Source organism: Thunnus albacares, chromosome 3 (assembly GCF_914725855.1).
Source record: "Thunnus albacares chromosome 3, fThuAlb1.1, whole genome shotgun sequence".
NCBI lineage: Eukaryota > Metazoa > Chordata > Actinopteri > Scombriformes > Scombridae > Thunnus > Thunnus albacares.
The window spans coordinates 1,723,411-1,742,757 of record NC_058108.1 but is presented as its reverse complement, the minus strand read 5'-3'; the positions used below and the strand labels follow the sequence as shown (position 1 = coordinate 1,742,757).

Genomic DNA, 19,347 nt, shown 5'->3' with positions numbered 1-19,347 from the left:
CTTATATAGAATTGCTTATAAACATGATTTTACGTTGATGACAGAAAATTATGCATTACTATTGTTCAGGTTACATAAAATGGACTTGCATATAACAGTGGTTCTCGATCTTTTTCACGTCAACGACCCCTAAACTGACACAGATTAGACCACAGACTCCCATCTGATAAGATTTTTGCTTTTAGATGTTTTATTACAGAAAGTATATGAAGCCCATGACCAAAAATAGTCAAATCAATCTAAGCACATATACAATATATGTATAGAACATGAAATATGTCCTTATTTGAGTAATAACAATGCTTTCCCATAATTATAATATTTTATATATGTATATATGTATGTGTATATATATTATAATGAAAATATGCACATGCTCAAGTTGTGACAAAGGAAATGATTACAACTTCATTACAAAAAAGAGAAGAAAACACATTAGAAGGAAGAATTTTGTTGATTTTTCTATTACTCTAATAATTTGTATTTATTTATTTGTTTTTTGGTCTGCGGGACCCCAAACACTGATGAAATAAAGCCAATGTCAACACAACACTGTGGGTTAAGATTATAAAGACAATATGGACATGAGCCCAACACTGAATATATTAATGTTATGTCTGATTCAGCTGGATAATTGAGATAATATGCATATCAAGTTTCATTCCAAAGTACGACATCTGCTGCGTCAATTAATAATATTACAAGTCTTACATTACAAGTCTTCTTTTATTGAAGTATTAGGTGTGTATTATGAACCATCATTCAGTTCTGAAATCCAGATTTAAAGAAGGTGCTTTATTGCACTATAATCCACCTTTTAGTAGTGATGAATGAACAAACCAAATGGAACTAGCTATTCATGGATTAAGACAGGTGCTATAATTCAGTGGCCTACATACACTGAATTACCAGTTCATTAGGAAAACCTCAACAATGTGATCCGAAACAATAAGCCTGCAGTAAATTCTCTTTTCAGGGCTGTAGTGAGTGTTAATGTCATGTGTTGTTTATGATGCAGTCATATACAACTCCACCACCAGCTGCAGCCTCTAAAATTCTCTCTGACACAATAAAAACTGAATAGTATGACCACAATAAGATAGGATTTATTGCATAGCTATTGTATTGGATGGCATTAGATTGTAAAGGTGTAATAAACTAGTATATCCGTTTAACACACCCTTAAAAACATACAACTGGTGGTGACTATTTTTTTTTCATTATGAGATACATTATAAATATATGTAACTGAAACTATTCTCATCAACAAATAATAACTCATTATTATCTCAAAAAAAAAAAAAAAAATCCAATGGTAGAGAAGTTCTTTTGGGTCTGAAAATCCCAATCCGACTAAATTTGCATTTCTCTCTTCACCAGTGCAATGCATTATTATTATTATATTTGCCTTTTTACATTCATTAGGCTCAGAGTTTTCCTGTGTTGTCCAACAGCACCAGAAGCAGGCCAAGTGCTTATCCACTAATAGGTGGCCCCCCTTCCTCCTGTTTCTTTCTTCCTCACTGAAGGACTCTTCAGGGTTTTCAGTCCACCACCAATCCTTTTTCCTTTTCCTCCCAATCCACCTGGCCCCTTTTCTAGCCTCAATCCCTGACCTCTTTCTCACTTCACATTCCTCCTCTTCATCAGTGCTCCCTCTTTTTTATGTCACAGTCTTTCAGCCCTCCAACTATGGTCTTCGTAAACCTTCCTCCCTTCCTTAGTTTCCTTAGTTTAGCTCTGTCAGTCGTCATCCTCCTCATTGTGTCTGTTGACTAGGCCTGACTCCCAGCGTTGCACAAGAGGAGTCTTCTGTCTGGGGGTCCGGGGACTCTGGAGGAAGGATAAGGGGACAGCAGGAGTGAGTGGTGATATTGTAGCAAAGTGAACGAGGAGGGAGGCATGTCAAGGGAGAGAAGGAAAGAAAGAGAATAAAAGAGTGGAAACATCAGATGTGTGGGAGCAGGAGACAGGACCAATAAGCCAACACAGGAAGAAGAAGCCGAAAGATAAAAAGAGAAGGATGAATTTATTTCCTCCAGAGGACTTCTCTTTAGATGAGCATCATTAGCTCTGTAAGTCAGAGAGAGGTTAATGCGACTGTGATCCAAGGCCATGTTAAGTATGACTAAGTCAACAACTGAGGCCAGTTTCTCCTGCAATCCTTCATTTATTCCTGAACTGTAATCAGGAACCAGGTTGTGTGCAGAAAGCAGATAACCAACCAGCTGAGAGAGAGAGAGAGAGGGGGGGGTGGGGTTAAAACGTTGCTAATGCTAACATCAAACTGAGCTGTTCAGCTAAAACCCGGCATATCAATGTCAAACTGAATTACAGAGCGTAAGCCAGAGTGCAGCACTCAACTGTAATCAGAGATACCACAGTTTCAAAGAGATGCGACGCAGGTAACGGAAATCAGTGGGACTGTCAATTGACTTTCTCTCTCTCTCTCTCTTTCTTTCTCTCTCTCTCTCTCTCTCTCTCTCACACACACATATATGCACACACACGCACACACACACACACACACACACACACTCTCTCTCAGGGCTGTTTGCCTCCTTCTCTTATCTATAAAGATAAGCTCCTTACTGTGTGTTCAGTATGTTATCAGATGTTTGTGGCCCATATTTGGAGCAAAAGAGATGCTAACATCCTCCCAAGAGCCTTTCTTCATTGGACCTTTTACAATCCAGAGCAATTTTAAACATGCATTCATATTCATGCCACTGTGAGACTGATTGAACCCCCCCTCCCCTCCCCTCCCAGCTACAGTGGAGTTTATATAAACTCTTGATGATGGTGGAACCTGATATCTTCTTAAGTGCAATTGAGGGAGACTCATGGAGATGATTTGCTTACATTTCCATGTCCTATATCAAGTGTACGTAATAGGTAGGGTTGGTTTGATCATTTATAGAGCGAAATATTCGTAATAGATTGTTATTGTGAAGTTTAGTATTTCTCCTCATGGTTAAACATTCAAGAATTTGTGGCAAGTGGCACACAGTGCAAAACAAACTGTCATGTTGACACATCACCAGTGACTGACCTCTGGCCGGTGAATCTTTTCTTCCTCAGCCTGGGCTGGGGGCCACACGCTGAACTTGCCAATGGATTGACGTGCTGGAATAGAGAGAGAGAAAGAGAGAGAGAGAGAGAGAGAGAGAGAGAGAGAATAAAATTGGATGAGTGCAGTGAGCAAGACGTATTGAAGTTGTTCCTCTGATTTTGTTTGTGCTCCACACTGCGAGCAATAAAACCTCTTGAATCAAATTAAGAGTGAACGTAGTGAAGCAGCAGGGTGAAATGAGAGGAGACAGAGAGGAATGAAAAGGGAATTAAAGGCAAGAAATATGTTTGATTGGAAACGAACATGGTGAAGTAGAAGCAAAAAAGAAGGCATATGAAAAAGATTATGCAACTCATTGTCTATAAGACAATGAGTCATTCACAGTCATTCGAGTCCTGCAGTGGCACACCCTGGTCAGTTTATTATCAAGCTGTTAAGCCTACAATGACTGGTGACACTTTAATTTCTTTGTACACACAGAAAAAACACCTGGAGAACTCTCTCTGCCAACAAAACACAAACTAGTACTCAAGCATACTTGAAATCACACAGAGATTCACTTTAATAACTCTTTCTCTCAGCAGGCTGTAAAGGCAGCACTGGATGCCACAATTAATTTTTTGTTGTCAAGAGTCTCCAGGCCAACACTTTATCATCATAAAACTGAAAACAAGTTGTATGCAGTTTTTGAATGCCGGATTAGGATTTCATCTCAGAATTGGACTCCATCGTTCTCTTTTCTTGCTGACACAATAAAGCGTCGGGATAGGACTCTCCCTCACCTTGGGTTTTGCAATTAATAGCACAGACCGGATGCTACATTTATTATGGAGTTACAGAAATTTCTTATTGGCCAGCTTGTGGTCTCCGGTGCAAAATTATTGCCCCCAACAGCTAACACTGGTTTCGATAGCTGTTTTGAGGTTTTCCTGACCATGAGAAAAAATGAAATAATGCTCTTGCTGTTTCAGGGGGTTTTCATCATCTGACTGCTGATATAAAAATTGCAAACACTCCCACAAGCGTCCATACACACAAAACACATTGTTTGAGCTTATAGGCACAAGCAGAATCAATTACAACCCACACACGCACACACTTTTAGCATGGTCGAACACCAGCGCTACACTAACCTGCTGGGGATCCAGTTCCGCCCCCCCTGGATGATGAGCCAGGTAAGTCAGGAACAGCCAGTCCATTCAGTGAAGAAGAAGACAACTTGGGACTCTTTCCCTCCATGCTTGATGACCTCCCACTACCTCCTGCTTCTCCCACCCCTTCTTTTGCACCCTCTGTGCCCCCGTACAGGCTGATCCTCTGCTTCCGAAGCTCCTTCTCTCTCTCTTGAGCCTCCCGGATATCCAATTCCACTAAATTCGTGGAGGAGCGCAGCTTGAAAAAGGGGTTCTCTTTGGGTGCCATCTCCTCCTCCTTCTCCTGTTCTCTCTCTATAATCCCACCAGGTGAGACATAAGGAGCTCCGGAGTCGACAGCTGTGACCGCCTCTGCCTCTTGTTTGGCATGGTAGAGCCTCTGTGCTGGGACACTCAGGTTATTCTCTAAGATGACGACCTGGCAGCTCGTCCCCTCAGAGAAGCCTGGTCCTCGGGGAGTCGAAGAAGTGGAACCTCTGCTATTGGCAGAGATGGGGCTCTGTGAGGGACTCAGAAGATCTAAACTTCGTCTTCTCTCCACATCTGAGCCTCCTACTGTGGATGCCTGTGATGAGATATCTTCCTGGTTCTCCAGGGTTGAAATGTCACTGGCCGAGGACCAGGATGTGGGCTTACTCCTGCTTGAGATAGTCAAGGTTGAGTCACTGGGTTTCTGAAAGGCCTCAAAAAGCTGTTGCCTCTCTTTTAGTTGGCGAACTGTGCCTTTGTCATAGAAACCTGGAACTTTCCCAAGCTCGACCAGATCCTGCTCCCTCCGGGCCTCCTTGTGGATCTCATGCTGCATCTTTTTGCCTGCGAACTCTCTGTCTTTGCCTTGACACTTCTCAGACTTGGCAGGTAGCGGCTGGCTGAGAACGGTTTTCCTTAAAGGCACATCTACATACTCTGGGGAAGTGGGTGGATTTGGAAGCCCTCTCGACCTTCTCAGGCTTTGTTCACGTGCTATGGCCCGTCTGATCTCCCTCTCGATGGGGGTCTCTTTGGGTACAGTTGCAGGAGAGCCTGTAGGGATGGTGGTGCTGCTCTCCAGAGTGCTGCATGGGGAGAAGTCCGCTGATACTCCACTGTCACTCTGGCTATCGTCACACGAGTCACTCTCCATCCTGGTGTGACTGACGTGTTTCGAAGACACACCACAGCTGTATTTTTCTGTCTTCTGCTCTTGTATTTGGTCTGTTTTTGAAGATCTTAACAGTCCTCCAACATGTTGTTGCTCAACCGTCTTGTTCCTTTCAAGTCCACTCTCTTTCTGCCCTTCCTCTCCACCTGTTTCGCTATCTCCCTCTGTCCTTTCCCCCGCCCCGCTGTGCCTTTCTCTCACAGTGACAACACAACCAGAGCCTTGAGAAGCTGCCCCGCCCTGGTTGGATGACTCCATGGCAACGGTTGACAAAGGTGCAGAGCTCTGACTGAACACCTGTTGTGCAGCTTCCTGGTTTGTTCCCTTGGGGGCAGGCTCACATTGGCCTTGGGACAACAGTTCCTCCTGCTGTTCGGTTGAGGTTACTGCAGTCAGGGCTGAAGTTGGGACAATTGAAGATTGGAAAGGCTTGCTTCTGATATCTATTGCACCCTGCTGCTGCTGGCAAGATGTAACATCCATGCTCATTTCCTCTTCCTCTTCACTTTCATCAGCAAAAGGAGGAGAACCAGCTGTATATACATCATCTGACTTGTTCCTGTCAGGGGGAAAATGGTGAACAGTTGAATTTGTTCCATCAGCAGCAGCAGCACCTGATGTATGATTTTCAGGTTCACTATTGCTGAAAACATCTAGTGATAACTTTAGCTGTGCAAGATTCTCCTCTGTTGTCATTTCATCTCCTGTCATCTCCTCAGATGTTGAAATTACCTCTCTATCAACCGGCTCAGTGAGCTGAGATGTCTGTGGAAACATACAGTCTTCTACTGGGTTTGATATTATCTCGACATCACTGATCCACTCAGCAACCTCCCCCTCTAGGCTGAGAAAGCTCTCTTTCTCAAAGCATTCCTCTGTTGATAAGGCACCAAGATGAGGTGGAGATGGCAAAGCATCTTCACCTATTAGATTCATGCACTTTTCAGATTCCTCATGAGCCTGTGTTGTTTCTGATAGTTGGGGAGCTAATTCTGTTACCATTTCTTGAGTTTTGTCCTGAGCTCCAGGCTCCAGGATGTCTATGTCCTCTTCAGGTTCTGCTCTGGGAGCCTTTTTATTTTGCAGAGGGGAATTAAGGCTTGCACCCACTTCACCCTGCATCCTGGACTCACTGACCCACTCGTTTAGAGAGCTGGCAGGACCCTGTTCCTGCCAGGCCACAGGCTTTGTTGCCATGGTGACAAGTCTGCTGATGTAAAACTGTTCGGAGCAGTCAGGATGTTCGGCCTCCAGCCAGTCAGTCAGTCTGAGTGAAATCAGAGGGACACAGAGGGGAGTGAGGAATAACAGAGTGATTAACAGAGTACAACAACAAACATCATTATTTCAGCACAGATTAAATTATGAGTTATAGCATCACCGAGGGAGTGAATCAACATACTGTATTTATTGTGACATTTACTGTGCGATAGTTTTGAAATGTGTGCTTTGTTGACATGTTCTGGTTTGTGTTTTCATACCTCCTTCAGCCGGTGTTGCAATTCCACTACAAGTAGAAAGAAAAAACATGTTTTAAAAAACACACTTTAAAAAGACAAAGTAAATAATTTGTATTCAGTCTGGTCCAGACATCTGGCATCAGCCATGTGCATCAGTCCTCAACTGCATTGCACTTCTTTTTAGAATTATAATGTCAACTTTAGTTTCCTTTAATGTGCAAATATTTTGCAGCAAGGACACAAGCCTTGTTAGAATTTGCCCCAAAAACTGAAGAAAAAATCTGAACAAATGAGTGTAGAAAAGGGCTCGATTTATGGATTGATATGTATGTGACTCATATGCTCTCGCCTTCACCAGATATCAAACGAGACTGAGCGCCTGAGGGTGATTTTGCAGCAACGTGGTGGATATTGATCTCCTCTACTATCATCAAAACAACAAATGATAGAATATCTTTTGGAAACATGCTGTTCATCCCTCTAGTGGAGACATGGAGAATATGTGCCAAGGGGTGTTTAAACTGTTCTGGCTTGTGGTGGCCCAACACCTTACGGAGACGCTTAATGTTGGGTTTTACTTTAATTTATCACCCACCTGTGTATTTATGCAAATAACTGTGTACAGTAGCTGGCTTGGAGTAGTAAAGATGCAGTTGTTGCCTGTGATGATTACCACTGCATTTGTGTCCTCTTTTTAAAGCCAGATAGTGAGTTCCCTTCTTATTGTATGACAGGCAGGCTGTTTATAAGGTTGTGCTTGCTAGTAGCCACACATACTGTCCGGCACCACTCTATTCCACCGAGCAACATATAAAGTTTTCTGCTGAATGCACCTTTCTTTAATCAGCTTACAGGCTGGGGAATAGCTCAGTATTACAAACACACACACACACACACACACACATGCACACATAATCTGAAATAACAATAGGATTGTCTGCAGGGTATACCGACTAAAAGGAGAGTCCGGCTCCATCAATATCTCTTTTTGTTTAATACACACACACTTCTCTATTTCAAACTTGCCTGGTATCAATATTGTTGCCCTCTCCATCTCTCTGACACACACACACACACACACACACATACTCACAAACCTCTCTGAGCTTCGTGTTCAGCCTGCACCCTGACAAACTCGCATTCCCATCCACTGTGATTCTTGCCAAGCCGCTCTGACTAGGCTGGACTCCAACACTGTAACTGATCATTAAGGGGGGATGTAGATCACAGCACCGGGGATGACCGTTCTCTGATGAATTGGGATGGATGGAATTATGGACAGTCAAAAAAGATAAATAGATAAATAGATAGTTGCCATGTAGATATAATGAGGAGTGACAGTATGACATGGCATGAAGAATGGGGGGACACTGTGGTAATAATAATGGTGGAGCATGTTGGCACCATGGCAAAACAACGTGGTGTAATGCGGGTAAATGAGGATGAGAACAGTGAGGGAACATGGGAGATATGTCAGACACTGTTTACAATCAACAACAGCTGGTTTGGGGAACCACTCATCGGCTGCATACCATCACTGTATTTGGGCTGTCATTGGTAAAATTGTGCACTCCACCTGCTGCTGTGGCAGTAAATACCCATTACTGTGTTTCAAGGTTGTTTTCTTCTCTAAAAACATAAATATATATTCAAATAAAACAGCTTGTGTCCTGCTGTATGTCTACACGATGAACGTATTTACTGTATGTTCTGTCATTTAGCCGTTCAGCAAACAGCTTTTTCAGAGTGAACTCAGAAATTGCCACTGACTCCATTCAGTGCCCGTTATGAAATGTACTGCGGCTGCTGTCAGATTGGCCATTTTCTCACAGGGAATGAGCGAGAGAGGGAATGTCATCGCTGTGTCAGAATGAAACTGAAATGAAGCTCGGCTCATTGACTTGAGTTTGTTAATACTGCACCTTTATATATTCCAGGCACGCAAAAAAAACCCATCTGGAGAGGGTTAAACTGCCGTCAGCCCTGCTGCACAGTAGGTCAAACCTGACCACATCTTGACAGACTCAGTCAAACTCATGCAGTTCATAATGATAGCAATAATATGTCACTCATTGACCAAGTTCTCAACATGAAGTTTCAGTGTGAAATAGGGCATGAAAAGCAGCATTTTGTCACAGTGAGAAGGCGATTGTTGTAACAGTTTAAACTCTGGCAAGAAATCTATTGCAAATCTCTGCTTAAACAGTTTTATTCACCCACACCTGCTGAGTCTGTTGAAATCCTACTGAAAACAAACAAGCTTAAATCAATTAGTACAATGATCCGACAGCACTACAGTGAAACAAAACCCTAATTTATATTGCAGTGTGGTAATGTAATCTGGCTACTCTGATCGTAAACTCTGGCATGGCCTAATGCCATTAGTTTGCCTCAACAAACTAATGGCATTATATATCTAATATGACAGGCCATTATGTTTTTATTTTCGAACATGCTCAGAGAAAGCTGGCAGAATTTAACCAAAGTTTCTCCAACTCTCTGGTTGGGTGAGTAATGTTGCAAGAGATTGCGGGTTAAAACTGCATTACATAACACGCTCGTGTTTTGCTCATTATCTACAAAGGGGCTCACTTTATCAAAAGAACAGCCAAATCATGATCATCATTAAAAATATATCTGCGACGGGCCTTACAAATAAATTTGCCCTCCTTTTTGGGGTGGGCACTGTCCTAAGGTAGTTTGAGATCTGAGGGCATTTGACAAAAATGCAAATGAATTTAAATAAATGCAGCCAACTTCATCTCTAATTAGAATGAGTTCTGCTGCTATATAATGGATGCTGACATAGTTCTTTGCACATTTTACAGTCACTTACTTTGATATGCTTTAGTCACTGTGGCAAAAAAGTTGTATCAGAAAAAGCAGTCTCTACAGGCAAGACTGTTTAGAATAATTTCTGTAACACAGTTGTTTTCTCTTGTAGTAAGAATTTACCGGACTAGATATTTAATTTATACGAGTGCACAACATTTGTATAAGTTCAACAAACACAGAGCAAGTCACAGAATACAAGAATATACAGTTGCACGTACCTGTTAAAAAAATGCTGTGATGCCCTCCAAATAACAGATACACATTTCTGAGAATACACTCTTTTCTTGTTTCAGGTCACTGATTATAAATCAACACAGAGGAAACTCTTTGCTCACAGCTCTATTGCCTCGCTGCCTGCATCTCCCCCCCCCCCCCCCCGTACCCACTAACACCCTCAGCATACGACTGTGCACGCCCACATTTGCATATTAAGCTCACTAGCAAACATTCACAAACACATACACAAGAATGAGCATGTGCACATGCACACACGTGTCCTAGAGGCTTACCCCATTGTTGTGGATTAGAAAACGTATAGTACTAATCCAATTAGTGAGCAACACACGTTAATTATCACACCAGGCGAGTGAATGAAAGAACCAGAGGGATGAGGTGGTGATTATATCACCACACGCTTTTTGTCCACTTATATCTGGGTCAAAACTGTGTGTTTGTCACTGAGATTACATTACATTTTATTTTAAATTACATATTGGTAGGAATTACATACGCTAGGTACTTGATGATTTTTTGACCACACTAAAAGTCACTGAGTTTAAATTTGTCCAGTTTAGGTCAATATAGCACCAATACAACATTGAGTTAACTTTAGCCAGTAGCAATCTTTTATTTTCACCCAGTGGTACACACAACAAGCTTAAGCTTTAGCTGTATTGTTTCTTGTACAAAATTATGTGCATATGACGTTCAAAAGACACACAAGTTATTAACAGTCAATAACAAAGAGTGACAAGTACGTTTAAAAAGAGTAAAGTAGATTCTAGTTTTAGTTTGGGTAAATAACCCGACAGTAAAATGAAACACTAAAGCTGTATGAAAACAACCCCTTGTCTTCAGCGACTTTATGGGAGGCATTAAACCAGTATTGTGTCGGTGTTATATTGACCCAAACTGGGTAAAATTTGAACCCAGTGATTTTTAGTGTGCAGATACAATCACAGTACTGTATTCATTTCTAAGGTGGTCAAATCAAACCATGTCAATTTTATTGGTGTAACCGAAAATCACAATTCATAAATTTGAATCAAAGGGCTTTACAATCTGTACAACATACAAGACCTGCTATCCTTTGACTTCCAAATGCAAAAACTGAATGTGAAACTCCTAACAAGATTGCTAAAAATAACAATTTCATATTCACTGAGAGTTAATGGGCAACAAATACAATTATGCAGGTGTCCACATACTGGAGAAAGAAACATTGCTGCATTCCTGTACATCAGGGATGTGTCTGCTAAATGACAACACAAAATATATAACAGCAAAAGAAACTCAAACAAAATAAATCCCATCATGCCATGCTCTATTGGCAGCATCCAAGGGGTGATTTACGGGGGACATCTCTCCATGCTGAAAAACTTTCATTGTGTACAGTATTATGCCATTACTCAAGCTGTTTAGAGGAATATAAGGAGTGTGGAAACATCTAATCTGCACAAAGCACCCAGTTACATCATGAACAAATGTGCCAAAGTCTTTCATGCCCTCTGGTCCACTGTTTCCTCCTCAGTCTGAGCTGCTGCTGTTGGTTGGTTCTCAGGCTGTTCTGCACAAAGCTCCTTGGTAGGATCCATCACAACGGGTGCAGGCAGCTGCAAACACTTCAGCTGAGCCATGAACTCCTCCATTTCTCTCTGCTCCACCTGTCTCCTCCTGCTTAGCAGGTACAAATCTGAAGACACCCTCCTTCTTGACTTTACAATCCACCGCATCACTGCACAGTCCGGACAGGATGTGTAGACAAAAGACCCGGTAAGCTCGAAGCGATCCCCCACATCAAAAGAGAAGGTGCTGCCTTCTACTGAGATGTTGTAGGGCAGGTGCTGGCATTGATCACCAAAGCGATTGACTTGGGTGTAGGAGATAGTAGAAGCTTCAGTGGAGTTGGAGTAGTACATGGTGATGCTGTCTCTAAGTCTCAGGGCATCCATGGATGTCGTGTGGTTGAGACTGCCTGCAACTAAAGCCCATCTGCCCTCTAAATGACTCGGATCCAGTTGAGCCAAAGGATGGACCAGTTTTTCACAGACCAGAGCTGAATGGCTCACAGACAATGAGCAGAGGAGAGCGATGGCAAACACAGCAAACATGTCTCTGTATCTGGAAATGATATTGATTCTATGTTGAAATCCACACCTCCACGAAATTCTTGGTGACAGTTGATACTTTTCACAGTGAATGGAGCTGGATTTGGAGGCTTGTTCAGTTTTATAGTAAAGATTGCATGAGGAAAGTCCAGTTTTGCAACACAGTCCAGGTTCATTATCTCTTATCCTCTTAGTTTCCATTATTGCGCAATGACAGAAAGTCTGATTACTATTTGTGTTATTTTGTCATTGTCTCCCACCTGAGATGTTGTTGTGGGTTATTTAGTTACTCTGTTTTGGTATTTTCCTTTTTTTCTGGACTAAAACATAAAAGAATATTTCTTTATATGTAGTATTAGCGCCCAGCTCAAACTTTGCCTTTGCTTACAAAAATTACACACAGACAGAAACAATGCATGTAGCGCTTAATCAAGCTCACAATCAAGATAAGAGTCATTTTTCCAATTTGTTGAATCAAAAGATAAAAACAGCGCAGGAATATCACTTCAGCCAACAAACTCAGTGATTCTGCTGATAACATTCAACGCCTCTCTGTTCTTCCCTGTGTTGTAGAAAATATGGGATGAGCTGAGATAAAGGGTTTATTATAGATATGTACACAGTCTTATTTGAAGTGCTTTAATAAAAAAAAATACAAATTATGTGGATGTGTAGACACTACAGTGATGAAACATCTGAAAAAACGTAAAGAAAAAGAGAAAATACTCCTCCAATTTGCAACCATGGCATACATGTTTACTGTATAAACAGTACTACTAATAAGGGTTGTAGTTTTTCATACACAGTATTAACTTATCCAGGCTGACATATTCAAATTGTTTGATTGTCTGACCAATAGACCAAAATCCAAAAGATTTTCAATTTATTATTATAGAAAAACATGAAAACCTGAAACTGTTTACATTTTAAAAGCTTTTTTTAAAAGAACATTTGTGCTTGAAAAATGACTTTACTATTAAATAATTGATTGAGATTAATTGTTGATTATTTTTCTGTGTGAGTAATTGAGATATCAAGTAATCAATTAATCACCTAACTGTTAACTGTGTTAATAGTTTATAAGTGTCTTTTCAGCCAGTAAACTCTGGACTTTCTCTTCTTCCCAAAGTAGAAGAAATGTTTGGATGAACTGAGATAAAGACTGTGGGGTGAATTTTAGATCTGTGGATTTTCTTATTTAAAAAAAAACATCATTAATAATTGATATACTAAAAAACAATTATTAGTCTGGGTAGCGGTTGTAGCCATTTATTAGAGAAGTGTGTGTACAACACTACACTAAAGGGACAGTCCGCTCACTTTACATGTCAAAGTCACGAGGACGATGCATCTCTCAACAAGTTTATAGAGGAAGCTTTGTCAAGTTTGAGAGAATTATTCAAATGACATCATGAGTAATCTCCTCTTTGGACATGGAGACAACAAGAGAGCCTGCTTACAAACTGGGCATGTTGAGTTTGAAAAATGTGGGTATTAACCATCGATTTTGACTGTTGATGCTGTTCTTTTTGTCCCCCAACTTTATGGAAATGCAATTATAAATTGCAGGAGTGTCCCTTTAATGACCTGGTATAACACAGAACAACATACAAATACAGCAAGAGTGAAGAAGTATACAAGGATCAATTTTATTTGAACTGCACACAATAATTTCTTGAATTAAAACATTGCAATTTAGATTAAAAAATGTTAAAAATGTTGTCATTGTGAGTTGGGAAAAAGGCCATTTCCCACCTGAAATACTGTGCTTTTATTTGTTTACACAATGTGACCATGAACCATCATGAAGTAAAGTAGTTCAAGCTTCTTGTTTCTCCTCAGTCTCAACACTCTGTTCTGGACAAAGCTCCTTGGTAGGATCCATCACGACAGGTGCAGGCATCTTCAGACACTCCACCTGAGCCCTGAACTCCTCCATCTCCTCCTGCTCCACCTTTCTCCTCCTGCTGAACAGGAACAAACGCAGCACTTCCTTTGACTTTGAGTCAAAGCGCATCACCACACAGTCAGGACAGGACGTATGAAGGAAGGTCACTGTGAGGTTGACCTCATCCTGTTCATCAAAGGTGAGGATGCTGCCATCCAGTGTGACATTGTAGGAGTGATAGTGGCACCTTCCACCAGTGTGGACGCTGGGTGTGTAGGAAATATTGGAAGTCCCACGAGCAAAAGAGAAATTAATGCTGGAGCTGTCTCTACATTTAAAGAACTCCAGGTGTTCTGGATCAGTCAAACCGCCTGAGACTAAAGCCCATCTGCCATCCAGATGACGAGGATCCAGCTGATCTAAAGCTTTGACCAAGTCTTCGCACACCAGGGGAGCTGAATGGCTCACTGACATCAAGCAGAGAAGAGCGATGGCACACACAGCAAACATTTCTCTGTATGTTGAAATCATATTATTGAACATCTAGAATCAGTCACACACTGCACTTTGTAACTGAATATGATGCTGCTGAAGAGGCTGGTTTTATAACTAAAATTCAATTTCACAATACTGAAAATACCAGAGAGCAGAGTCCACCTGTGGTATCTGTGGTTGTGAAATAACAAATGAGTAAGAACTGTGACTCTTTATTTACACGATCACAGCAGTCACACTGTGAACATGTATGAAGTAAACAACCAAAAATCTGAGGTTTGTGTTGGAATAATTTGATGAACAGCAGACTGGTATTGATAAATTCTTGATAATATACACACAGTAAAACAAAACCAATAATATCGAATGTTATTCTATCAAGGCTGGAATGTGTCATAAGAATAACTCTAGACTTCGTCAGTATGCCAGATGAATATTCATCTCTATCGTAAATATTTGGTACAAACTGGAAATCATCCTTGTGGTGTAAAATCTTTAAGGAAATCAGTACTAGAGTGTTATTTTCTCAAAATGTGTTCACAACCCTTTAGCTTGGATTAATTTGCACTTGTAGAGAGGGAGATTAGCGCTGGGTTATCCTATGATTACAGAATGCCAAGAAAAGGCATAAAATTGAAGACAATATAAAGGGATCTGCAAAATGCAGCTAGAGGCAGCGAGGGAGGAGATGAGGAAGATAAAGGTACATTAGCATTAGCCATTAACAATTAGAGGGATGCCCAGTAGAATTTAAACCTCTGCCTAGGCATGTTAAAAAGTTTTAAAAATTAAACTGTTATGAAATCTGGAAGAGAGAGAACCCTATGAGTAACATAATGGACAAACAAACAGAGAGGAGTGAACAATTTGTGCCTTACCACCTCAAGTAACTGGAACGACACGAGCAAGACAGCTGCCCAATCTGTCAAGGATGTTTGCCAATTCTGACTTTTTAAAATAAATGTTTAAAGAGTAAATCCTTTTTAAAACTGAGGTGTTCTTTTCCTTCTATTCTGAATCACTCTATAAAATGTTCATTTTAAATGAGGGTGTAACTTTTTTTTTTTAATTAACCAAACCTGCATCATTGTTCACTGCTGACGGGGGTCCATTGAATGTATCAGGTTCCCTTTATATTTTTTCGCCCCCGCCCCTGAGACAGCCTGCTGCATGTTTTCACTGTGTTTGCAAACAGCTGCATTTTAATGTAACTGTATAAACAAAGTCGAGAAGAAATATAACAGGAATACACAGGATAATGTCACAAAAAGTAAAATAAAGGACCTTTTAAAAAATCAAATGTAAGAATTCATTCGTTTATTTTTCATTTATAGACAAAAAAAAATAAGCATTTGCATTTATTTCAAAGTTAAACCTACAAAATCAATCTTTGTATACATTTAACATGAAAGATGTTATTAACATTATTTCTGAGGCGAGGTACAGCATTTCTGACACTATGTTAAACCATAAATAAGCTCAGAGATTGACACATTTAGTAGTTCATAAAAATGATCAAGGTTGCTCCAAATGAGTTGAAAAATATGACAATGTTATCAAAAAGATGCAGTGAAATTACACACATATTTCTAGTCAATGAAAAGTATACAAACATGCTGGTTTGCAAGGATATTACTATATATGTCTGCTTGAATAACAATATCTAACTAACTTAAGACACAGTCTTTGCAAAAACACTAAGGTACAGCACAATTTAGCATTTTAACAAAGCACCTACTGAGTCTCTTAAGCCTTCTGTGCTTTTGTCTTCTCTTCAGTTTGACCTGCTGGTTCAATGAAGGTCTCTTCTGGACAAAGCTCCTTGGTAGGATCCATCACAAAAGGTGCAGGCGTGTTCAGACACTCCACCTGAGCCCTGAACTCCTCCATCTCCTCCTGCTGAACAGGTAACGATGTAACAGTTTATTTGAGTCTGTGTCAAAGCGCATCACCACACAGTCAGGACAGGACGTATAGAGGAAGGTCACAGTGAGGTTGAACTGACTGAAGGTGAAGCTTCTAGTGAGATGTTGCCGATATTGACAGCTGCCATTAAAGCCGAAGATGCGTGTGAAGGAAATGTTGGAGGTTTTATTGGCATTGCCAAACTTAATGCTGGCACTGTCTCTACGTTTGAAGTCTTCCAGGTGTGCTGGATCACTCAGACTCCCTGCAACTAAAACCCATCTGCCCTCCAGATGATGAGGATCCAGTTGATCCAAAGGCTGAATGAAGTCTTCACAGGCCAGAGGAGCTGACTGGCTCACAGATGACAGGCAGAACAGAGCAAAGATATACACAGCAAACATGCCTTTGCATTATGAAATATACTGTCTATTGTATTGTATGCAGGCAGTGTTGGGATATTTATATCAACTCTCATTTGCACTGCAGTGTCTGACTGAAGATGAGGCTGGTAAAGAGACCCAGCTGGTTTATAGTTGTTTTAGAAACCTCTAGTTTCACAATAACACCAATTCCAGAGACCGGAGTCCCTTTTTCCACCTGAGGGTTGTGAAATGATATGTTTTGAGTACTGTGACTGTCACAGACACTCAGTGCTTTGTCCACCTCACTTGTTTCTAGCAGGCAGGTGTCTGGATTGTTAGGTAATAAGTATTAATTAAAAATATCTGAGGACTGTTAACAGTAGTCACACTTTATTTTCTTTTAGTCAGAACACATCACACAGACATCACAGATTATCAGGGAAATATATATATACAGTATATAGACCATATATATGTATATGCTATTATCTATGTAAATTGTCTCAGTTTCTCTTACTGGGGTGAATGAGGATTAAAAAAGCTCAGTGATTAACATAATGCATCAGATGAAAGACAAAATTAGCAAATGTTCAAATAAGTTGAAAAACAAACTCTTCTCAAAAGATTGCATCTTACAGATATATTTATCCCCCCTATTATTTTTATTATCATCATGCATGGTGCAGTTGATGGAAGAAGAGGTCCAGGAAGGCCGGGAGATCGGGATCGGGAAGTTTGGAGACGGTTGGTGATGTTCAAAGTCCCAACGGCCCCTGGGCTGCAGTAATGACCAGACCTACTGTTCTTAGTTATTAGTTACAATTTATTGAAACCGTGTGACCTATTATCTTCTCAATGACTTTCAGTCCTTTTTCCCCTCAGTTTTCTCTTCAGTTGGAGCTGCTGGATCAGTGGCCGTCTCTTCTGGACAAAGCTCCTTGGTGGGATCCATCACAGCTGGTGGAGGCATGTTCAGACACTGCACCTGAGCTCTGAACTCCTCAATCTCCTTCTGCTCCAGCTCCCTCCTCCTGCTGAACAGGTAAACATGTTGCCGCTTTCCTGACTCTACATCAAAGCTCAACAGTACGCAGTCATGACAGGATGTGTGGATGAAGGTTGTGGTGATGTTGCCATTTTCAAGGGTAAAGCTGCTGCCTTCCAGTGAGATGTTGTAAGACATATAGTGGCACTTGTTATCTAAACGCATGCTGCGACCGAGGAAGATGCTGGTTTCACTGGTGTTGCTGGAGAAGGTAACGGTGGCACTGTCTCTACGTTTTAATCGCTCCATGAACGGTAGATGACTGAGACTGCCTGCAACCATAGCCCATCTGCCCTCCAAATGATGAGGATCCACTTGATCCAAGGGCCGGACCAAGTTCTCACAGTCCAGAGGAGCCAAATGGCTCACAGACATCAAACAAAGAAGAACAATGGCACACACAGCAAACATGTCTCTGGATGTTAAAATCAAAATCTTCTGTCTTGTTTGCAAGCAGTTGTTGAGATAATTACATGAAGTCCCAGTTGCACGTAAGTGTCTACCTCAGTAGGTTAGATTTCTGGTTTTATAGTTGTTTCAGAAACCTTCAATATCACAATACTGAAAATACCAGAGAGCAGAGTCCCTTTTACATTTGTGGATTCTGTGATTGTGAAATGAAGGAATGTTTTCAGCTCTGTGACTTTTGATTGTTTGCACTGGAGGTGTACTTGTTGGCTCTCTCATACCAGTGATAAAGTTTATCGTTTCACTGTGGTAATCGAATGCAATAAAGCAAAATATTCTGGTGTTTTTTACTTTTCCTGGATTTAAATTCAGTACTGAATGTACTGAATGTATGTACTGACATGTTAGAGGTTTAATAAACACGCTCACACCGATGGCTGCCAGCTACTGTGCAAGGTGCTGGAGCTGAAGCTCACTGTCTCACCAGGGACACTTGGACAGGAAGAGCTGGGACTCCAACTGGCGCCAACCCTGTGATTAAAGGATGTCCCCCTCGCGTGTATAATCCTGTCTAAAAATGTAGTATTCATTAATATATAATAAAGTTGCACACTCATTGAATTTATTGTTATTGTCACCTAAAACCAAAAAAAGACTATTAAAATTCAATCTCCTCTCAACATACTGAATGTGCATTTGATTGTCAACTTTCATGTACAGTTTTGTGGAAGTGTAGAGCAGACGTTACATGTATTGCCAACATACAAAGAGATAAATCTAAACCTGTCAAATTTAGCAAATTTTTGATGCATAATTTATATCTTTTAAATCAGTCCATCGATCAAGTAATCAATTAATTTAATTTATTCTGTACCAAGGTCCATAAAAAAAGGAAAATGTATCTTTCTATTAAATTATGTATTACAATATCCATGATGATGATGATGATGATGATGATGCTTTTTGTGATTTTCTGTTATTTTTATACTGTTGTGCTTGAAGATTTAGGAAAGTACAAAAGAAAAAAGGCAATTTAACATCCACTCATTCTGACTAACAGTTTATCAACACTATGTGACTGAGTGTCTTTTCAGTGTCTCTCAGTCTTTTTTCCCCTCCTTCTGTTTTCTCTTCAGTTTGAGCTGTTGGATCATTAGCCGTCTCTTCTGGACAAAGCTCCTTGGTGGGATCCATCACAGCTGGTGGAGGCATGTTCAGACACTGCACCTGAGCTCTGAACTCCTCCATCTC

At 40.7% G+C, this 19,347-nt stretch overlaps 1 protein-coding gene across 1 annotated transcript; it reads right to left on the bottom strand.

Annotated features, from left to right (window-relative positions):
- Nucleotides 1-707: 707 nt before the first annotated feature.
- On the bottom strand, nucleotides 708-10,027 carry LOC122974062. Its single transcript, XM_044341910.1, has 5 exons — nucleotides 9,882-10,027; nucleotides 6,850-6,875; nucleotides 4,207-6,635; nucleotides 3,053-3,126; nucleotides 708-1,833 (listed from the first exon to the last, which is right to left on the bottom strand). Exons 3-5 carry the CDS (start codon nucleotides 6,563-6,565, stop codon nucleotides 1,744-1,746), a joined length of 2,523 nt encoding a protein of 840 aa, XP_044197845.1. The 5' UTR covers nucleotides 6,566-6,635; nucleotides 6,850-6,875; nucleotides 9,882-10,027; the 3' UTR covers nucleotides 708-1,743.
- Between the last annotated feature and the right edge of the window lie 9,320 nt (nucleotides 10,028-19,347).